General features: G+C 30.2%; 1 protein-coding gene across 1 annotated transcript in view; it reads left to right on the top strand.

Moving 5' to 3' along the window:
• The window catches only part of LOC142332520 (vascular endothelial growth factor receptor 1-like), an 86,014-nt gene extending 83,585 nt beyond the window's left edge, over positions 1-2,429 (top strand). The window contains exons 25-27 of the mRNA XM_075378967.1: positions 279-492; positions 1,822-1,896; positions 2,291-2,429. Coding sequence (XP_075235082.1) covers positions 279-492; positions 1,822-1,896; positions 2,291-2,409 — 408 coding nt within the window. The 3' untranslated portion in view covers positions 2,410-2,429. The remainder of the gene's footprint in view (positions 1-278; positions 493-1,821; positions 1,897-2,290) is intronic.
• The last annotated feature ends 15,246 nt before the right edge of the window (positions 2,430-17,675 follow it).

The raw sequence follows: 17,675 nt of genomic DNA, 5'->3' as shown, positions 1-17,675 counted from the left end.
ACAAAAAAAAATTTTTTTTTTCTTATGTATTTCTTGCTTTACTATTACATTTTTCTCAGAATAAAAAAAATGACTTTTTAGGGGCTTTTTTATATTAAACTATTCAAATATTTTTAATTATATTAATCTATTATCATAACATTATCAATCTTTAATTACATTTTTACTCAAATATTACTTACTTAAATATATATATATATATATATATATATATATATATATATATATCCTATACCTATGTATATATCTTACTAAATATTTACTCAATTTTTTTTCAGCATTATGTTGACTTAAACAATCCATTTTTGAAAGAAAATGCTGAATTTTTAAGTGAACAAGATTATCTTAGTATGTTAAGTTCACCAGCTACTTATGTAAATCTAAATAGAGAAAATGATAAAACACAGTATTCAGTTACACCTGGATATGCATGTATGAATCAACACAAAAAAACAGATGCCCAAGAAGAGACTGAATTACGACCAATGTTGAGTATGTTTTTTTTTTTAATTTTATCATCTTTTTAGCTTTTTTTCTTCTTGTTAACGTAAGGGTTTGTTTAAATTTATTATCAGTTTAAAAACTGTTATTTTTTGTAATTTTTATTTTCTTCAGTTATAATTATTTCTTCAAATTAAGAGATGTTGCTGAAAAAAGTCAAAAATATTTAAATTGTTGTAATAAAAATTAATAGTTGGAGTGAGTGCATATGTATATGTATATGATATGCTTAAATTAGTAAAGACACTAATTACGAAAATTAATAGGACAATAATTAAATAAACTTTAAACAGAAAGACACATCATTTATGTATTATGTTAAATATAAATGTCTCAGTTTTTAAACAAAAGGAAAGTATGGAAACCGGTCAGGTATGGTCAAATTCCAGTGTATTTTCGATTGAAAATAAATCGAGTAATGATGTGTGTAGATTCCACTTTTTCTACAGGGATTCCATTTTAATACAAGACATATTGTTTTAGCCTCCAACAAATTCTAGAGGATGAATTCAGAAAGATACAAAACACTGTTAAGAACTCTATCTAAAAATTAGCTGTGATACATTTTGTTCATCACCTCTCTTTTTTTGAGAACTAGTATATAAATGGTTTACAAAAAACATTAGCTGATCATAAATATGTTTAGGCATAGAGTTGTATGTAGAAAAAAAATGTTTTTTGTTGAATATAAAAGAAACTTCATGTAGTGGGAAAATGATCACATGAAAGTGTAAGCTAGACAGAATGTGTTTTGATTTCATTTTTTGCATAGAGTTGAAGATGTGGAGTTAATAAAAATTATCTTGTATTGACGTAAAAATGAAAGTATGTAAAAGAAAAATGATTGAATGAAAGTTTAAACTTGACAGAATGTGTTTTGATTTCATTTTTTTCATACAGTTGAAGATTGAATTGTCCTTAGAGTTCCACACAGATAAAGTCATGCTTGCTCCTAAATAATTCTTTTTATGTAAAAAAAAAAGATCACTAATTTTGAAAATAAAATCTAAGACAAATTTCTGTTTTGTAAAATGATGTTTGTATGTTTTTTTATACTTAATATTTTTATTATTTACTTTAATATTATTTCACGTATTTATATTTTAAATAATTAATTTGGACTTTTATCACATCCACATTTTATCTTATAAGAGTACAATAATTATGGGTACAATTATTTTACCCATTCCTGATGAGATGTATACATTTTGAATTATTATTAATATTTGTGTATTAAGACACTTTTAAATCACTATATGCAATAATCATTTTTTATCTCTTATTGTAAATAAGACATTTTTTTTAATATATGTATTTCAGATTCGCTAGCATGTAAAGGGTCATCATCAAATATCAGTTCTGTACCAAATTCACCATCTCCCACTTCTAGTCCAGGTAAAATAAATCTTGATTTTTAATCTTTGTTTTTAATAATAGATGATTTTTCTTTAAGTTTCATCTGTTATAGGTGATGTAATGAATAATCATTTATAAAAGAATACCAACTGAATACTAGACCGGAAATTAAACTCATGAACTTTGAAATAAGAATTTACAGATCTTATGTATTTATGGCATAATGTATTTCTTTAAAAAAAAAATAATCATCAAAATTTAACACGGGGTTAGTGATTTATAAAGCATTGATATATATATATATATATATATATATATATACTGTAATGGGTAGTACTGTTCTACGATAATTGTAACTCTGATATATTTTTTACTACACAAATCCTTTCCATTATAAATTAAATTATGTATGTATTTTTCTTTTTCATTTCAGTTAATTTTGATTCAGCACGTCTTAGTTTCTCAAATCCGACATATCATAATTTAGGAAGACCTCCAATAAATCCATGTATAAATACTCCGTATGTTATTGAAAAAGAAGTTAAAACATAAGGTACGCAGCAAAACAGTAGTAACAGGTAATTTCTTCTTTTTTTTAATTATTTCCCTTCTAATATTTCTGACTAGTCAAATATAGTTTTCCTTACATGAAGTTAAATAGACACATATTTTCTCCTTTTTTTCATAAAAAAAGTCATCTGCAGGCCTTCCCTTTTCAGTATATGTGTATATGTATGTACATTATGTACCATAGTTGTTTTAAGATGATATCAGCCTCTTCCAAAAAGTTTTTGCAGTTGTCTGGAACTTTTTCCTTTGATATTAATTTCAACTTTATAAATGCTTTTTCTCTTTAAATTTCTATTTTTGTAATAACATGCTCAATGATTTATACAAAGGTGATCAATTTACGTTTCTTTGTTTAAGACTGAATATAATTTAATGAAACTTATTTTTTTTTTATAGTTATTGATTAAAAACTTATTCATTTCATAGATTTCCATATAACATCTAGAAAAAAAAGGCATTTAAGAAATTGTAAATAGATTCAGAAATATTTGTAAAAGAGAATGGGGCTACCCCTATTCTCTTAGATATGGTGTATTGGACCTGTCTCAGAGCGATAATCTTATCTTTATAACTATTCTACAATTATTCAGATCTAATCAAGAGATGTACATTAAAAAAGGAAAAAAAATTAGTAACTTTTATGCATGGGAATTTTTTAAATGATACACCTGTAAATCTGTTTTTAGATAATGTATTATTCGTAAAAAAATTCTGTTATTAAATACACCATTTTCTGAATAAATACAAATTAATGGCTTTAAAGAGTGGATGGAAACTCTTCCACTGTTTTGTTCTGAACAATTTAATATATTACATAAGTAGAATTGATGCAAATGACTGAATGTGAATTTTTATCACATATTATACACTACATATTTGATATATCAGAGATAACCTTTTTTTCTTTTTCCTGTTTAGCCTCGGGTAACTACCGTTTAGATAATTCTTCAGAGGATGAATGAGGATGATATGTATGAGTGTAAATGAAGTGCAGTCTTGTACATTCTCAGTTCGACCATTCCTAAGATGTGTGGTTAACTGAAACCCAACCACCAAAGAACACCGGTATCCACGATCTAGTATTCAAATCCATGTAAAAATATCTGGCTTTACTAGGACTTGAATGCTGTAACTCTCAACTTTCAAATCAGCTGATTTGGGAAGACGCGTTAACTACTAGACCACCCGGTGGGTTATCAGAGATAACCTGCATTGTGTATATGTATCCAAGGTAATGGTTAGGGTAAAGCGATAGCTATTTCTTCAAGTAATTTTGTTAAGGTAGTAGAATTGCCATTATCTTGTCATATTTTCATTTGTAAAAAATCAGGCCTATAAATTTTTTTACTGAGAAGTACAATAGAGGATTCCTTATTAAATATACTTAATTAAAATTACATTTATAACATATAGCCTTTTAAATTTCATGTCTTTATCCAAATTTCCCATTCAAATAAAAATCAAAACACAATTTTCACCACTCGTGAAAAATTTCATCAAAAAAATATGTCTATAAATATCTAAATACGTCATTTGCATCAGGAATAATGACATTTATACCTGATTGTCCATTAAAGTTAGAAAGCTTACAAAAGGAATCAAACAGATAGTAATCTACCCATTTGATATTACTTCAATGTCTTTGAATAGGCCTATCTGCATCACCTGCACCAACCTCATTAGCATAATCATTGTCATCATCAGTTCATAACAACAAATCAAAGATTAAATTATAGAGATTAAAACAAATAAAGGAAAATCATCCCTATCAAAAAATTGATTTTTTTACAGATTTATTTATTTCAAGACTTATTTTTTTTTCAAGATTTAATTTTTATTTTTTACAGATTTATTTATTTATTTTAACTTCACTATACTAATTACTTGTTATTTATTTAGTTTCAGTAAATCTGTATATGTATAGTCAGCCTTTGGAATATCATCAGAAATGATTATTTCATTATGCACAAAAAGTGTGCTTAAATTTTTATTAAACAAAATGTAAAAAATTGCAAAATATTCATTCTTTTCGTATTTCCCTAGATAACTCTATAACTGTTCATTTTAGAGAAAAGACTGGGAGAGAAAATGTTTTGTTGTTAAATTTTTCACACAGTATCATTGGTTGAAAATCGATAAAATACGTTATTGTTGATGCAAAAATAGTAATAACTGTCAAAAAAATTCAGAAAAAACAACCTTTTTTAGGAATTTTTTGAATACTTATACATAGAACCTTCAGATTTGGCCTCAAAGAACTTTTTGATATGTAACTTTTTAAAGCAACAAGCCAGATTTCAACAAAATTGGTCTCAGTTTTTGCATAATAATTTTCCAATCCAATTATGGTAAGAAAGAAATGCTATTTTTTCAGTAAAATAAAGTCTTTAGATACTTGAAAATTTAATCACATATAAAACAGCACTCAAACTTTCAAATGCATTTTGAGAAATTTAAATCAGTTAATTTGGAGAGCCTAGGTAATTTTTTAAACAAACTTGCAATTTTAACAAACAAAATTATTTTTTTTAACTTTTAAGTCTGTCTTGTAAGCTAAAAAGTTCAAATATCATATTGGCAAATGCAAATTATTTCTAAATATTGTTTTATTAATTTATTGGTAATAATTTATCTCAAAAGTTACACAATAGTAGTCAACTTTGATCGGTTTATATCTCCAGAGATAATTAATGAATCGAAACTCTTTTTTTTAAAGAAGTGTCTTTCCAAGTACTTTAAACCTGTACTTTTTTAAATTAATTTAGATAAAAATTTGTGAAGATATTCAGTTTAAAAGCAAAACAATTACAATTATGTTTGAACACTTCCCAAGGCTCTCCTAATTAACCAATTTAAATTTTTCAAAATGCATTTAAATGTTTGAGTGCTCTTTTATATGTGATTGAATTTTCAAGTATCTAGAGACTTTATTTTAGGCTCTAAACAATTTTTAAAAATTGCATTTTTTTTTAAATCTGGGTTGCAGAATTATTATGCAAGAACGGTAAGACTGATTTTCTTGAAATTTGATGTGTTGCTTTATCATATAAAAACATTCTTCGAGGAAAAATCTGAAGGTGCCTATGTATAATATAAGTACACAAAAAAATTACTAAAAATTTCTTTTTAAGTTTTTTGACAGTTATTGCTATTTTTGCATTAATGTGAGTAATAACATATTTTTTGATTTGCAACTGATTGATCTTATATATAAAATTTAATAACAAAACTTTTTTCTCTGTTGATCTAGAGAAAACATTGAAAAAATGAATAATTATCAAGTTATCTAGGGAAAGAGGAGAAAAAATGGATATTTTTATGTTTTGCTTTTACATTTTGTTTAATAAAAATTTAAGCACCACATTTTTTAACTGGCGCATAACAAAATAATAATTTCTGATGATATTCTGGAGGCATTAAAGCAAAATTTAGCGATCATATAGAAAAGTTAAAACCAAAACAAATACCAGCTGGACTAGTATAAATTATAACAAGTGGCAAAGGGAAATAAAATACACAAAAAAAAATAAAAATGAATTAAAAATATTTTAAAAAATGCATTTTTTTTAACATAAAGTATTGTACATGTTATGCCATTAACAAATAAATTACTTTAGTTATTATTACTTCTTATTTGTTTAGTTATTATTACTTATTAGTTATTAAGTCATAGACCACTTCCAGTTACAAATTCCACCAGGTTGTTTTGAAAATTGTGCAGCATGATGTAACACATGAACATAGATGATAGTGATTTCCTCTTCACTTGATTTTCAGTTTGGTAACAGTTGTAAAACAAATGTATTACAATAGAGTCAACATCCTATGTTTCCACAAAATAAATCACTGTCAGGTCAGAGGATCTCAAAGGCGTGCTATATCACCATGATTTAAAATTATTCTACTGCCAAATAATCTCCATTAAACTGCCATCATCTACCACATTGTGTGTTGTATCTCTGTCCTGCTGAAACAAAGTGTTTTCAATTTCAGCTTTTTGGAAATTTTGCAGTCTGCACATGAAAAACTTTCCATAACCTGTCGACTGGTCATTGTAGCGATTGCAATATCCTACTCATTTTTAATAAAGTAAGGACACCACATTACAATACAACATGCCATACTGTAACTTCAGTGCTGTATAACAATTTAATTTGTTTAAATATCAAATGAAGTGGAAATGTACCTCATCCAGCACCAATATGTTGTTGATAAAATCAGCATCCTCGTTCACCTTCACCAACATTTGTTACAGAATTGTTGATGCAGCAAGCAGTCTGCTGGTTTTGTACTTCTCTTTTTCTGTTTAGCCTCCAGAAACACCGTAAGGTATTACTTCAGAGGATGATATATATATGAAGTGTAGTCTTGTACAGTATCAGGTCGGTTGTTCCTGAGATGCGCAGTTAATTGAAACCCAACCAGCAAAGAACACCGGTATCCACAATCTAGTATTCAAATCTGTATAAAAGTATAAAACTACCTTTACTAGGATTTGAATTCTTGACTTAGAAATCAGCTGGGTTTTGTACCTAGACTATTTGCAACGTGTATAGGTGGAAATGCAACTTGTGCTGTATTCTTTTTACGCTCCTATGGCTTAAATGTAAAGACAATACACATTGTTGGACTGAGATGAAAATTGTCCATGGTGTCCTAACCAGTGTAATGATGCTGAAATTAAACACTGTTGGGTGCCGTACTTTCATCATTCTTATAGCAAAAACACAATAAGCCCAGTCATAGGCCTGCCACATTCTAAGGTTGCCAATAGAATTTGCAAAACTTCTTTCCCTGCACCAATTTCCCTTCTCTGCACCATTTTTTCTTATATATAATACAATAAAATTTTCCATGGTATACATGCAACTGAATTATATTGTAACTTGTCAAGGTACATTTCAAAACACTCTTTTTGTAGCAAATCTTTCTGAAATGTTTAAATTAGAACAAAAAAAAAAATAAAATAAATTGTAGATTCCATTAGAGATGTCACAAAAAAAAAAATCATAATTTTATGTTACTTAGCAGTATCCTTTTTAAAGTCTTTAAATAATTTTTTCTGCTCATTAGATTTGCTGTTGTTTAATTATGTTTGCAGAAGTACACTTACAAACTGTTATGAACTTATGTTTCCATAAATTGTCTAATATAGAAAGTTTGATTTATGTTTCTTTTCTTTACTCCCCTTTATTTTTTGTAAAGTTAAATAAAAAATTATGTTGGTATAGTTGATTTATAGTGTACCAATAAAAAATAAATCTAAAATTATTATTTTTTTCTTTAGACTACTCGAATATAATTTATTTATTTTTATTTTTTTCAGTGGACCTGAGTGATTGCAGAAATAGATGAATAAAGAAATTAGGCAATACATTATTTATTATGTTTATGAAAAACATGATATTTCAATATCTAGTCAAACAAAAATAAAAAAAGCATTCAACAAATTCATTATAAATAAATAAATATATATTATATATATATGGATTATTTTTAATAACAATTGTGCATTGTAATTTAAAAAGAAATAAATGAATAATTTTTTTTTTCTATATAGAAAAATACTAATTTTTCTCTGTTTCAAGAAAAAAAAAATAATAAAAAATAAAGATTGAAAGTAGATTGTAATTTATGAAAAAGGAATAAATAACTGAATCTAAAGTAAGCATTGCTATGTGCTTGAAGTGAAAATCATAAAGTAAAAATGTAAAATAGGTGCAAATTTTTTTTCTTGTTTATTAATATCATCATTATAATTATCAGCTACTGTTAATAGTTTAACTGAATGTTATGAAAAAGGTAATTTAAAAAAAATTAAAAGTGTAGGTTATTGTTATATTGAATCTTGTACAATTCTTTATTATAAAAATTATTTTTTTTAAAGAACACTACACTTTATTTACAAAGCTTCTCTTTTTCCTTTTTGCCTCCGGAAATTACCGTTCAATTATTACTTCAGAGGATGATATGTATGAATGTAAATGAAGTATAGTCTTGTACAGTCTCAGTTCGTCCCAACCACCAAAGAACACCAGTATCCACTATCTAGTATTCAAATCCGTATAAAAGTAACTGCATTTAATACAACTTGAATGCTGGAACTCTCGATTTCCAAATCAGCTGATTTGGGAAGACGCGTTCACCACTAGACCAACCGGGTGGGTTTTTATTTACAGGGTAAATTATTAAACTACATTTTTATGTAGTTTAATTTTTATTTTATTTTATTTTTTTTTTACCAATAAACTATACTGTATTCAATTAGTTTGTACAGTGAAGAACAAACAAACGTTGCGTTTGTGTGAGTGATTTCATAATGATTCTGCTGAGTCATGTACCTTATATCAGTACCGATTTACAACGCAGCTATATCTACGAGACATATCTCTAAAGTAAAGACCGCTGAAAAATTTCTCTCCTTAAGGTTGGCAAACCTGAGTTGTTCATGGCCACGCTAGTAATGTACGCACTGCAGTGTTGTCTGTAAGTTGTCACGTTGTATTATCTTTGATTACGTGCGAGTTATGTTATAAAATTAGTAGGGAAATAGATGTTGCCGCCGAATGTAAAATACATGTAGTCAAACGTTTTTAAAAAATCATCAAAACCTTATGCTGGCTGAAATTCATACACAGTTGGTTGCTGTACAAGGTGATAATGTAATGAATGAAACTTTTCAAAACGGTGTCATCATAATCACCAACCAGACCGACAAAAGGTCAAGCTACAGTCTTTTAGGATCAGTTAGACATACTACTGATTCATTTCATGACGCGTGAAACGACTATAAATGCAGAAGCCTACTGCAAAACTCTATGTAAGTTACGGCGCGCCATTCAAAATTGACACATGGGTGGCTGACCAACGACGTCATCGTACTTCACGATAATGCACGTCCATATGTTGCGAGTCAGACACATGATTTACTGAGAAATTTTTCATTGGAACTTTATGAACACCCACTGTGTACTCCAGACTTAGCTGCTTTTAAGTGAACTTAAAAACTAGACTAACAGGATACGACACAACAACATCCTTTTTTAAACGAGATAAAAATAAAATAAGTTAAAATATTTAGCAATAAAAAAAAGCGAAAGTTAACACACCTAACAAAATCATCAGGCTGACCCGAGACTGTACAAGACTACACATCACTGTATTCATACATATCATCCTCTTTCTCTGAAGTAATACCTGATGGTAATTCCCGAATCTATACAGTAAGCTAAACAGGAAAAATGAGATGTGAAATCATTAGAAATTATTCTAAAGACTCTGGTTCTCTGAATTTTTTTTTGTAAAATTACATAATTATTCTTGCACTGTTTCTTGTATTTTTATATATGTTTTTAATAAATTTAATATTTTTTCTATCTATCTCTCTTTAATTTATTGACCCAAGCAATTTTATTTTTATTATTATTAAAATGATTAATTTACTTATCATTAATTACATTTATATTATTATACTTACGAAGTGTAAAATGTACAAAAAAATAAAAAATACATATAGTTCATTACATAGGGTCGCAAAGTGCAACCGACAAGTGGAAGTCTCTCTCCACCACACGAATCAACAAGCCGAATGGAATAAGAACTTTGCGGGGTGCAACATAATTTAGCTTACAGTGAAAGTACAATGTTGTGATGTATATATTTCATCTGTTTTTTCAAGAGAAATATTTGTTGTCTTAGACGTTCCATATATTTTGTGTATAGTTAGGATTACCTGAGTAGTAACCAAAAATACAATATGTTCCTGTATATTTGATTTATTATTAGAAATAAAATGATTTGAAAATTTGTTAGAAAATTCATTTTCTATTGACATCTGAGATTCCGTAGCGTACGGTTGTCTACTCTCGCTCAGAGTTATATACTGCCGTGTTTGTTGCTTTTCTTTCCTTGTTTTGTTTCGTTGATGACTTTTTTTTTTCTGGGGTATGTCAACAGCACGATTCCCTTATGTAAGAGGGGGGCAGGAAGCAGGCATTGAGCTTTTCTATTAAAAAGAGGAGCTTTGCCATAACTCTGCAGTTTTATTTAGCAGTGTCGAGGAGTACAAGTGTCAAGTTCATTCGTTCAACAACATGTGAACACGAATGTTCAAATCAAACAATGTGCTGATCACATGGAGAGCAATGTACGCATGGTGAAAATATTTAAGTACGTTTTGGATTGATCTTCCCCAACTCATTGCTGCCCATAAATTCGTTCCACCAAACAAAACCCCGACGGCTGTCACCATACCTGATTAGGTGGGCGACTCACCATTCACATTATATACCTGAAAAATATGTTGTTCGAAAAAGCACTCAATTAATTCACCGCCATCATCTGTGAAGCTGCTATACCACAAAGGTGACTTAGCGTTCACATCCGCACAAACAAAAAGAAACTGGAGCCTGAGAATCGTAGGATTTTGTAACAAAACTCAAGAAGACGATCAGCAAGATCTCTTTATTGAAAATATGAACTTACAGCATTCAGATGAAAGTTCTGATCATCTGCACATACAACGTGATGATCGTTTGCAAACTGTCGAATGAAGTTCATTTCTACACAGTGCTGCTGACAGCTTACAGAAACAAAACAAAATCATTTCCAACAAGAAAAACCTGGCAGTTCATCAGATACAATATAACATGCTGCAACAAGAAAACATCCAACCGCCTACGCATGGCGATCTCGCCAAGTCAATCTGTGCAATGTAAGCTCGCTACGCAATTAATTGCCGAATTTTAACCATCTAACTATATTAAATATTAATACATTATTGGAGCCCGCTCTTTAGGCGCACAACTCTTACTATCCACAACGTGCTTATGGTCCTTCCGAAAAGGTCTGCAGTTAACAAAAGTCGGGCCCTCTGACTTCTTAGGATATGCCTTGCTTTTATAACTCTTATCACCAAAGTGGATGCTCACTACCACAAGATGATTGCACAGTTCAGCTGTGTGTCCACAGTGGCGGAATTTGTAACAACGTTGAACATGTACAAATTCTTTGGTCTTACACGAAGAGAAGTCAGTAATATACCTGCCCGCATATTGGACGAATTAAAATAGTTCAGCACTCATCACAAAGACAACATCCTTGCTGTTAACTGTAGTGCTGCTTTAAATATTAATTCCCTCCCATTTATGAATCATTGTCCTCTGATATAAAACATGATCGATTGATCAGAAGCACTTTTAGAGTTCATAATTCCTATAATATTTTCACTTTTTAACACTTTCATAAAGTTAAATTTGTGTATACTCATGTCTTGTGTAAATATAAAATATTAGTATAACTTTTCAATTTAATTTTTTCTAAGTATCAAAATATGGCTTTTCAACAACCTTTCATCTGATGGGAAGTTTTCGATTAGACCTGCATATAATCTACTTAAAATCTATTTCTTTTACAATTTTTACAAATAATTTTATAATGGTTTTTATATAGTTGGCATGCACTTCATTTAAAATCTAAATTGATAACTTGTAAAATATGACATTCACCATAATAAAATAAATTTATAAAAGAAATATAGTTTAGAAAGATCTGTGACCTTTCTGTAACCTTCAGTATAAGCTGGTTTTTTTTTTGTTCTGTGATAAATTTGTAGCTCATAAATTATTTTAGTAATCAATCTATTAAATATTTAAAAAAAATTGTGTAGCTAAATATTTTATATGATTAGAAGAATAAAATGCTATGCAGTAATCCCTCTCTGTTTGCTAGTGTTCCACTAACTCTTTGCAAATGCTGAAACTGTAAATAAGAAAAACCTTATCCTTATGGAGAAAGTGGGTTATGTTCTTAAATCAATAACGACTGGATTATTTTACATACGTATAAGTGAACGGACAGGAAACCTATTTTGTGATCAGTCTTCTGTCCACAAACTTAAAGCTTCTTCATTTTTTTAATTTTATCATAGCAAAGATACATAGTTTTCCTGATTCAAAAGTTCCTTCCTTTACACTCCTTTATATCGTTTCTTAGGTTTTTTTTTATTGAAACAGACTGTTGATTTGTTTTTTATTGAAAAATGTTGCATACATAACATTGACCTTATTAAAAACACTTTGTATAGAACACTTGCTATTTACTTCCTCTAAACTACGTTTTTAAAAAAAATTACATGACATTAACATGAAGTCAGTCATCACATATAATTTTTATTGAATTCAGTTTTCTTCAACTGTTTTCATCCAAATGCAATTTTTGTTTTCTTGTAACATTATTAACACTAAAAATTATCTAGCTCAGTGATTAAATGATTTGGTATTTCAGAAATCTCAAAAAATTTGAGTTACCTATATCAACAGGCAGGTGTATTCTTTGTACATGTCGTGAATGTCCTGAAGTTTGTACATCCTTGGATGACCAAAGCAGTATGTATTGTTAATAAGAAGTCGACAATAAAGCGATGACTTGGAGACATTATCAAGGAGAAAATAGAATTAGAATAAAACCGATCCAGCTTGGCCTCACTCTTGACTTCCTACTCAGGAAAACAAGTGCACCAACACTAAGTAATAAATAGGAGTTTAAAGACACTTTTTCTCAATAATTCAAGAAACTATAAGATGTCACATGATCTGGGATAATGAAGAAACACTACCGTTTGTTGTAGCCAGTTACTATTAAGGATTTTAAAATTATTGTATCATGATTCTGCTGAGGGACGTTCTTCTGTTTTACACATATATGATATTATTCACTTCAATTTCCATTAAATTAGTAATGCATTAATTTCAATTTTATTTCACAGTCTATTCATCTTCATTTAAATTTAAATTCTGTAACATTAAGGTGATTTAGTTGTTGATTTTTTTTCAGTGTCTGTATCAAACAGATATTTAGATTTAGTAACTTTTCAGCCAAGGATATAATGGTATAGCAATTATGAGAATGCAGTGTTCATTCATCAGGATAGGTTATCTCATTTTCATAATAATGTTTTCTTCCTCAAAACCCTGAGCATTTCTTTTTTAACAGAAAATTATTTAATGAATGGTTATAAGCTTTAATATCATTCTTTCCTTTTAATATATAATTTAAATAATGAGACTGAAAATTTAGTTACACTCTCCATGTACATAAATTCTCAGAATTAAGCTACTTTAAAACTGAATACAACATTAGTTACTTTTTTAATTTTTATCAGTATTTTTTGGTGTCTGCATCTCTTCATAATTTGCACTATGAAAGAAACATAGTAATAATTATTTATGCCTGTTTTTGGTCATTAGCTTAAAGAACAGAACATTATTTATGTACACCAGTATTGTATAAGTGTTTGCAAATTGTTTAAATTCAAGTCCAAAAAGTGAAGTGCATTTGCAATTGAATTACTGAATTCCTAAGAAGAAATCTGTTGTTCCATATAACACTTAATTTCATAAACTAATATCTCAGTTATGTATTCTAAAACAAACTTTTTTTTTTTTTTTTTGTCTTCAGTCATTTGACTGGTTTGATGCAGCTCTCCAAGATTCCCTATCTAGTGCTAGTCGTTTCATTTCAGTATACCCTCTACATCCTACATCCCCAACAATTTGTTTTACATATTCCAAACGTGGCCTGCCTACACAATTTTTCCCTTCTACCTGTCCTTCCAAAATTAAAGCGACTATTCCAGGATGCCTTAGTATGTGGCCTATAAGTCTGTCTCTTCTTTTAACTATATTTTTCCAAATGCTTCTTTCTTCATCTATTTGCCGCAATACCTCCTCATTTGTCACTTTATCCACCCATCTGATTTTTAACATTCTCCTATAGCACCACATTTCAAAAGCTTCTAACCTTTTCTTCTCAGATACTCCGATTGTCCAAGTTTCACTTCCATATAAAGCGACACTCCAAACATACACTTTCAAAAATCTTTTCCTGACATTTAAATTAATTTTTGATGTAAACAACTTATATTTCTTACTGAAGGCTCGTTTAGCTTGTGCTATTCGGCATTTTATATCGCTCCTGCTTCGTCCATCTTTAGTAATTCTACTTCCCAAATAACAAAATTCTTCTACCTCCATAATCTTTTCTCCTCCTATTTTCACATTCAGTGGTCCATCTTTGTTATTTCTCCTACATTTCATTACTTTTGTTTTGTTCTTGTTTATTTTCATGCGATAGTTCTTGCGTAGGACTTCATCTATGCCGTTCATTGTTTCTTCTAAATCCTTTTTGTTCTCGGCTAGAATTACTATATCATCAGCAAATCGTAGCATCTTTATCTTTTCACCTTGTACTGTTACTCCGAATCTAAATTGTTCTTTAACATCATTAACTGCTAGTTCCATGTAAAGATTAAAAAGTAACGGAGATAGAGAACATCCTTGTCGGACTCCCTTTCTTATTATGGCTTCTTTCTTATGTTCTTCAATTGCTACTGTTGCTGTTTGGTTCCTGTACATGTTAGCAATTGTTCTTCTATCTCTGTATTTGAACCCTAATTTTTTTAAAATGCTGAACATTTTATTCCAGTCTACGTTATCGAATGCCTTTTCTAGGTCTATAAACGCCAAGTATGTTGGTTTGTTTTTCTTTAATCTTCCTTCTACTATTAATCTGAGGCATAAGATTGCTTCCCTTGTCCCTATACTTTTCCTGAAACCAAATTGGTCTTCTCCTAACACTTCCTCCACTCTCCTCTCAATTCTTCTGTATAGAATTCTAGTTAAGATTTTTGATGCATGACTAGTTAAACTAATTGTTCTGTATTCTTCACATTTATCTGCCCCTGATTTCTTTGGTATCATTACTATAACACTTTTTTTGAAGTCTGACGGAAATTCCCCTTTTTCATAAATATTACATACCAGTTTGTATAATCTATCAATCGCCTCCTCCCCTGCACTGCGCAGTAATTCTACAGGTATTCCGTCTATTCCAGGAGCCTTTCTGCCATTTAAATCTTTTAATGCTCTCTTAAATTCAGATCTCAGTATTGTTTCTCCCATTTCATCCTCCTCAACTTCCTCTTCTTCCTCTATAAAACCATTTTCTAATTCATTTCCTCCGTATAACTCTTCAATATATTCCACCCATCTATCGACTTTACCTTTCGTATTATATATAGGTGTACCATCTTTGTTTAACACATTATTACATTTTAATTTATGTACCCCAAAATTTTCCTTAACTTTCCTGTATGCTCCGTCTATTTTACCAATGTTCATTTCTCTTTCCACTTCTGAACACTTTTCTTTAATCCACTCTTCTTTCGCCAGTTTACACTTCCTGTTTATAGCATTTCTTAATTGCCGATAGTTCCTTTTACTTTCTTCATCACTAGCATTCTTATATTTTCTACGTTCATCCATCAGCTGCAATATATCGTCTGAAACCCAAGGTTTTCTACCAGTTCTCTTTATTCCGCCTAAGTTTGCTTCTGCTGATTTAAGAATTTCCTTTTTAATATTCTCCCATTCTTCTTCTACATTTTCTATCTTATCTTTTTTACTCAGACCTCTTGCGATGTCCTCCTCAAAAATCTTCTTTACCTCCTCTTCCTCAAGCTTCTCTAAATTCCACCGATTCATCTGACACCTTTTCTTCAGGTTTTTAAACCCCAATCTACATTTCATTATCACCAAATTATGGTCGCTATCAATGTCTGCTCCAGGGTAAGTTTTGCAGTCCACGAGTTGATTTCTAAATCTTTGCTTAACCATGATATAATCTATCTGATACCTTGCAGTATCGCCTGGCTTTTTCCAAGTGTATATTCTTCTATTATGATTTTTAAATTGGGTGTTGGCAATTACTAAATTATACTTCGCGCAAAACTCTATAAGTCGGTCCCCTCTTTCATTCCTTTTGCCCAGCCCGTATTCACCCACTATATTTCCTTCCTTGCCTTTTCCAATGCTTGCATTCCAATCTCCAACTATTATTAAATTTTCATCTCCTTTTACGTGTTTAATTGCTTCATCAATCTCTTCGTATACACATTCTACCTCATCATCATCATGGGCGCTTGTAGGCATATAGACGTTAACAATCGTTGTCGGTTTAGGTTTTGAATTTATCCTTATTACAATGACTCTATCGCTATGCGTCTTGAAATACTCCACTCTCCTCCCTATTTTCTTGTTCATCACAAAACCTACTCCTGCCTGCCCATTATTTGACGCTGAGTTAATTACTCTAAAGTCACCCGACCAAAAGTCGCCTTCCTCTTCCCACCGAACCTCACTAATTCCTACTATATCCACGTTTACCCTATCCATTTCCCTTTTTAAATTCTCTAGCCTACCAACCTTTTTTAAGCTTCTAACATTCCACGCTCCGACTCGTAGAATGTTATTTTTTACTTTTCTGGTGACCCCTTCCTTAGTAGTCCCCACCCGGAGATCCGAACGGGGGACTATTTTACCTCCGGAATATTTTACCAAGGAAGGCGCCTCCATTATTACTTTTGAAAATGCAGAGCCACATTTTCTTGGAAAAAAAAACAGCTGTAGTTTTCCATTGCTTTCAGCTGCGCAGTACTCAGAGGACTGAGTGATGTTGATATGGCCGTTTAAGTCATTGTGACTTACGCCCCTAACAACTACTGAAAGAGCTGCTGCCCTCTTTCAGGAATCATTCCTTAGTCTGGCTCTCAACAGATACCTCTCCGATATGGTTGCACCTTCGGTCCAGCTACTCTGTATCCCTGAGCACTCAAGCCCCCTCACCAACGGCAAGGTCTCATGATTCATAGAGGAGGTTACTAAAACAAACAAATTTACAAAATTTAAAAGACCGATAAATAGTGTCTTGATTTAATCGTAAGTCCATCATCATGTTAACTTGATTTATTTATAGATTTACTTATCTATTAGCAGAATGTGATACATTTTAAATTCATCACCCACAGGGGCCAATTTGTGAGAATGTTCTGCACCTTGAAGGAATGAACAACCCAACTTAAGTTCATCTTCTGTTCCAAGGACTTCAGACATTTGTTCAAAAACTTTAACATCTCTATCTACAGATGATTAATAATTTAAAGCTTGTTGTTTGATACAATTATTGTTGTTGCTGCTGCTATCATTATTACACAACAATTGTTTCCATATATTCTTTCCTGATAAATTTTAAATAATAGTTAACTGTTGTCAAGGAAATTCTGAACAATAATAAAAACCATAAACCATGTCCAGGATATTATTGAATTTCTCATATCCAGCACAACCTCCAACAATTATTGTGTGTGGTATTATTAATTTAATGAATGTGAGAATTCAAGGATTTGATATCAG

Source organism: Lycorma delicatula, chromosome 11 (genome assembly GCF_047948215.1).
Source record: "Lycorma delicatula isolate Av1 chromosome 11, ASM4794821v1, whole genome shotgun sequence".
NCBI lineage: Eukaryota > Metazoa > Arthropoda > Insecta > Hemiptera > Fulgoridae > Lycorma > Lycorma delicatula.
Note: the sequence above shows the minus strand (reverse complement) of the source record. Positions and strands in the feature narration are given on the sequence as shown.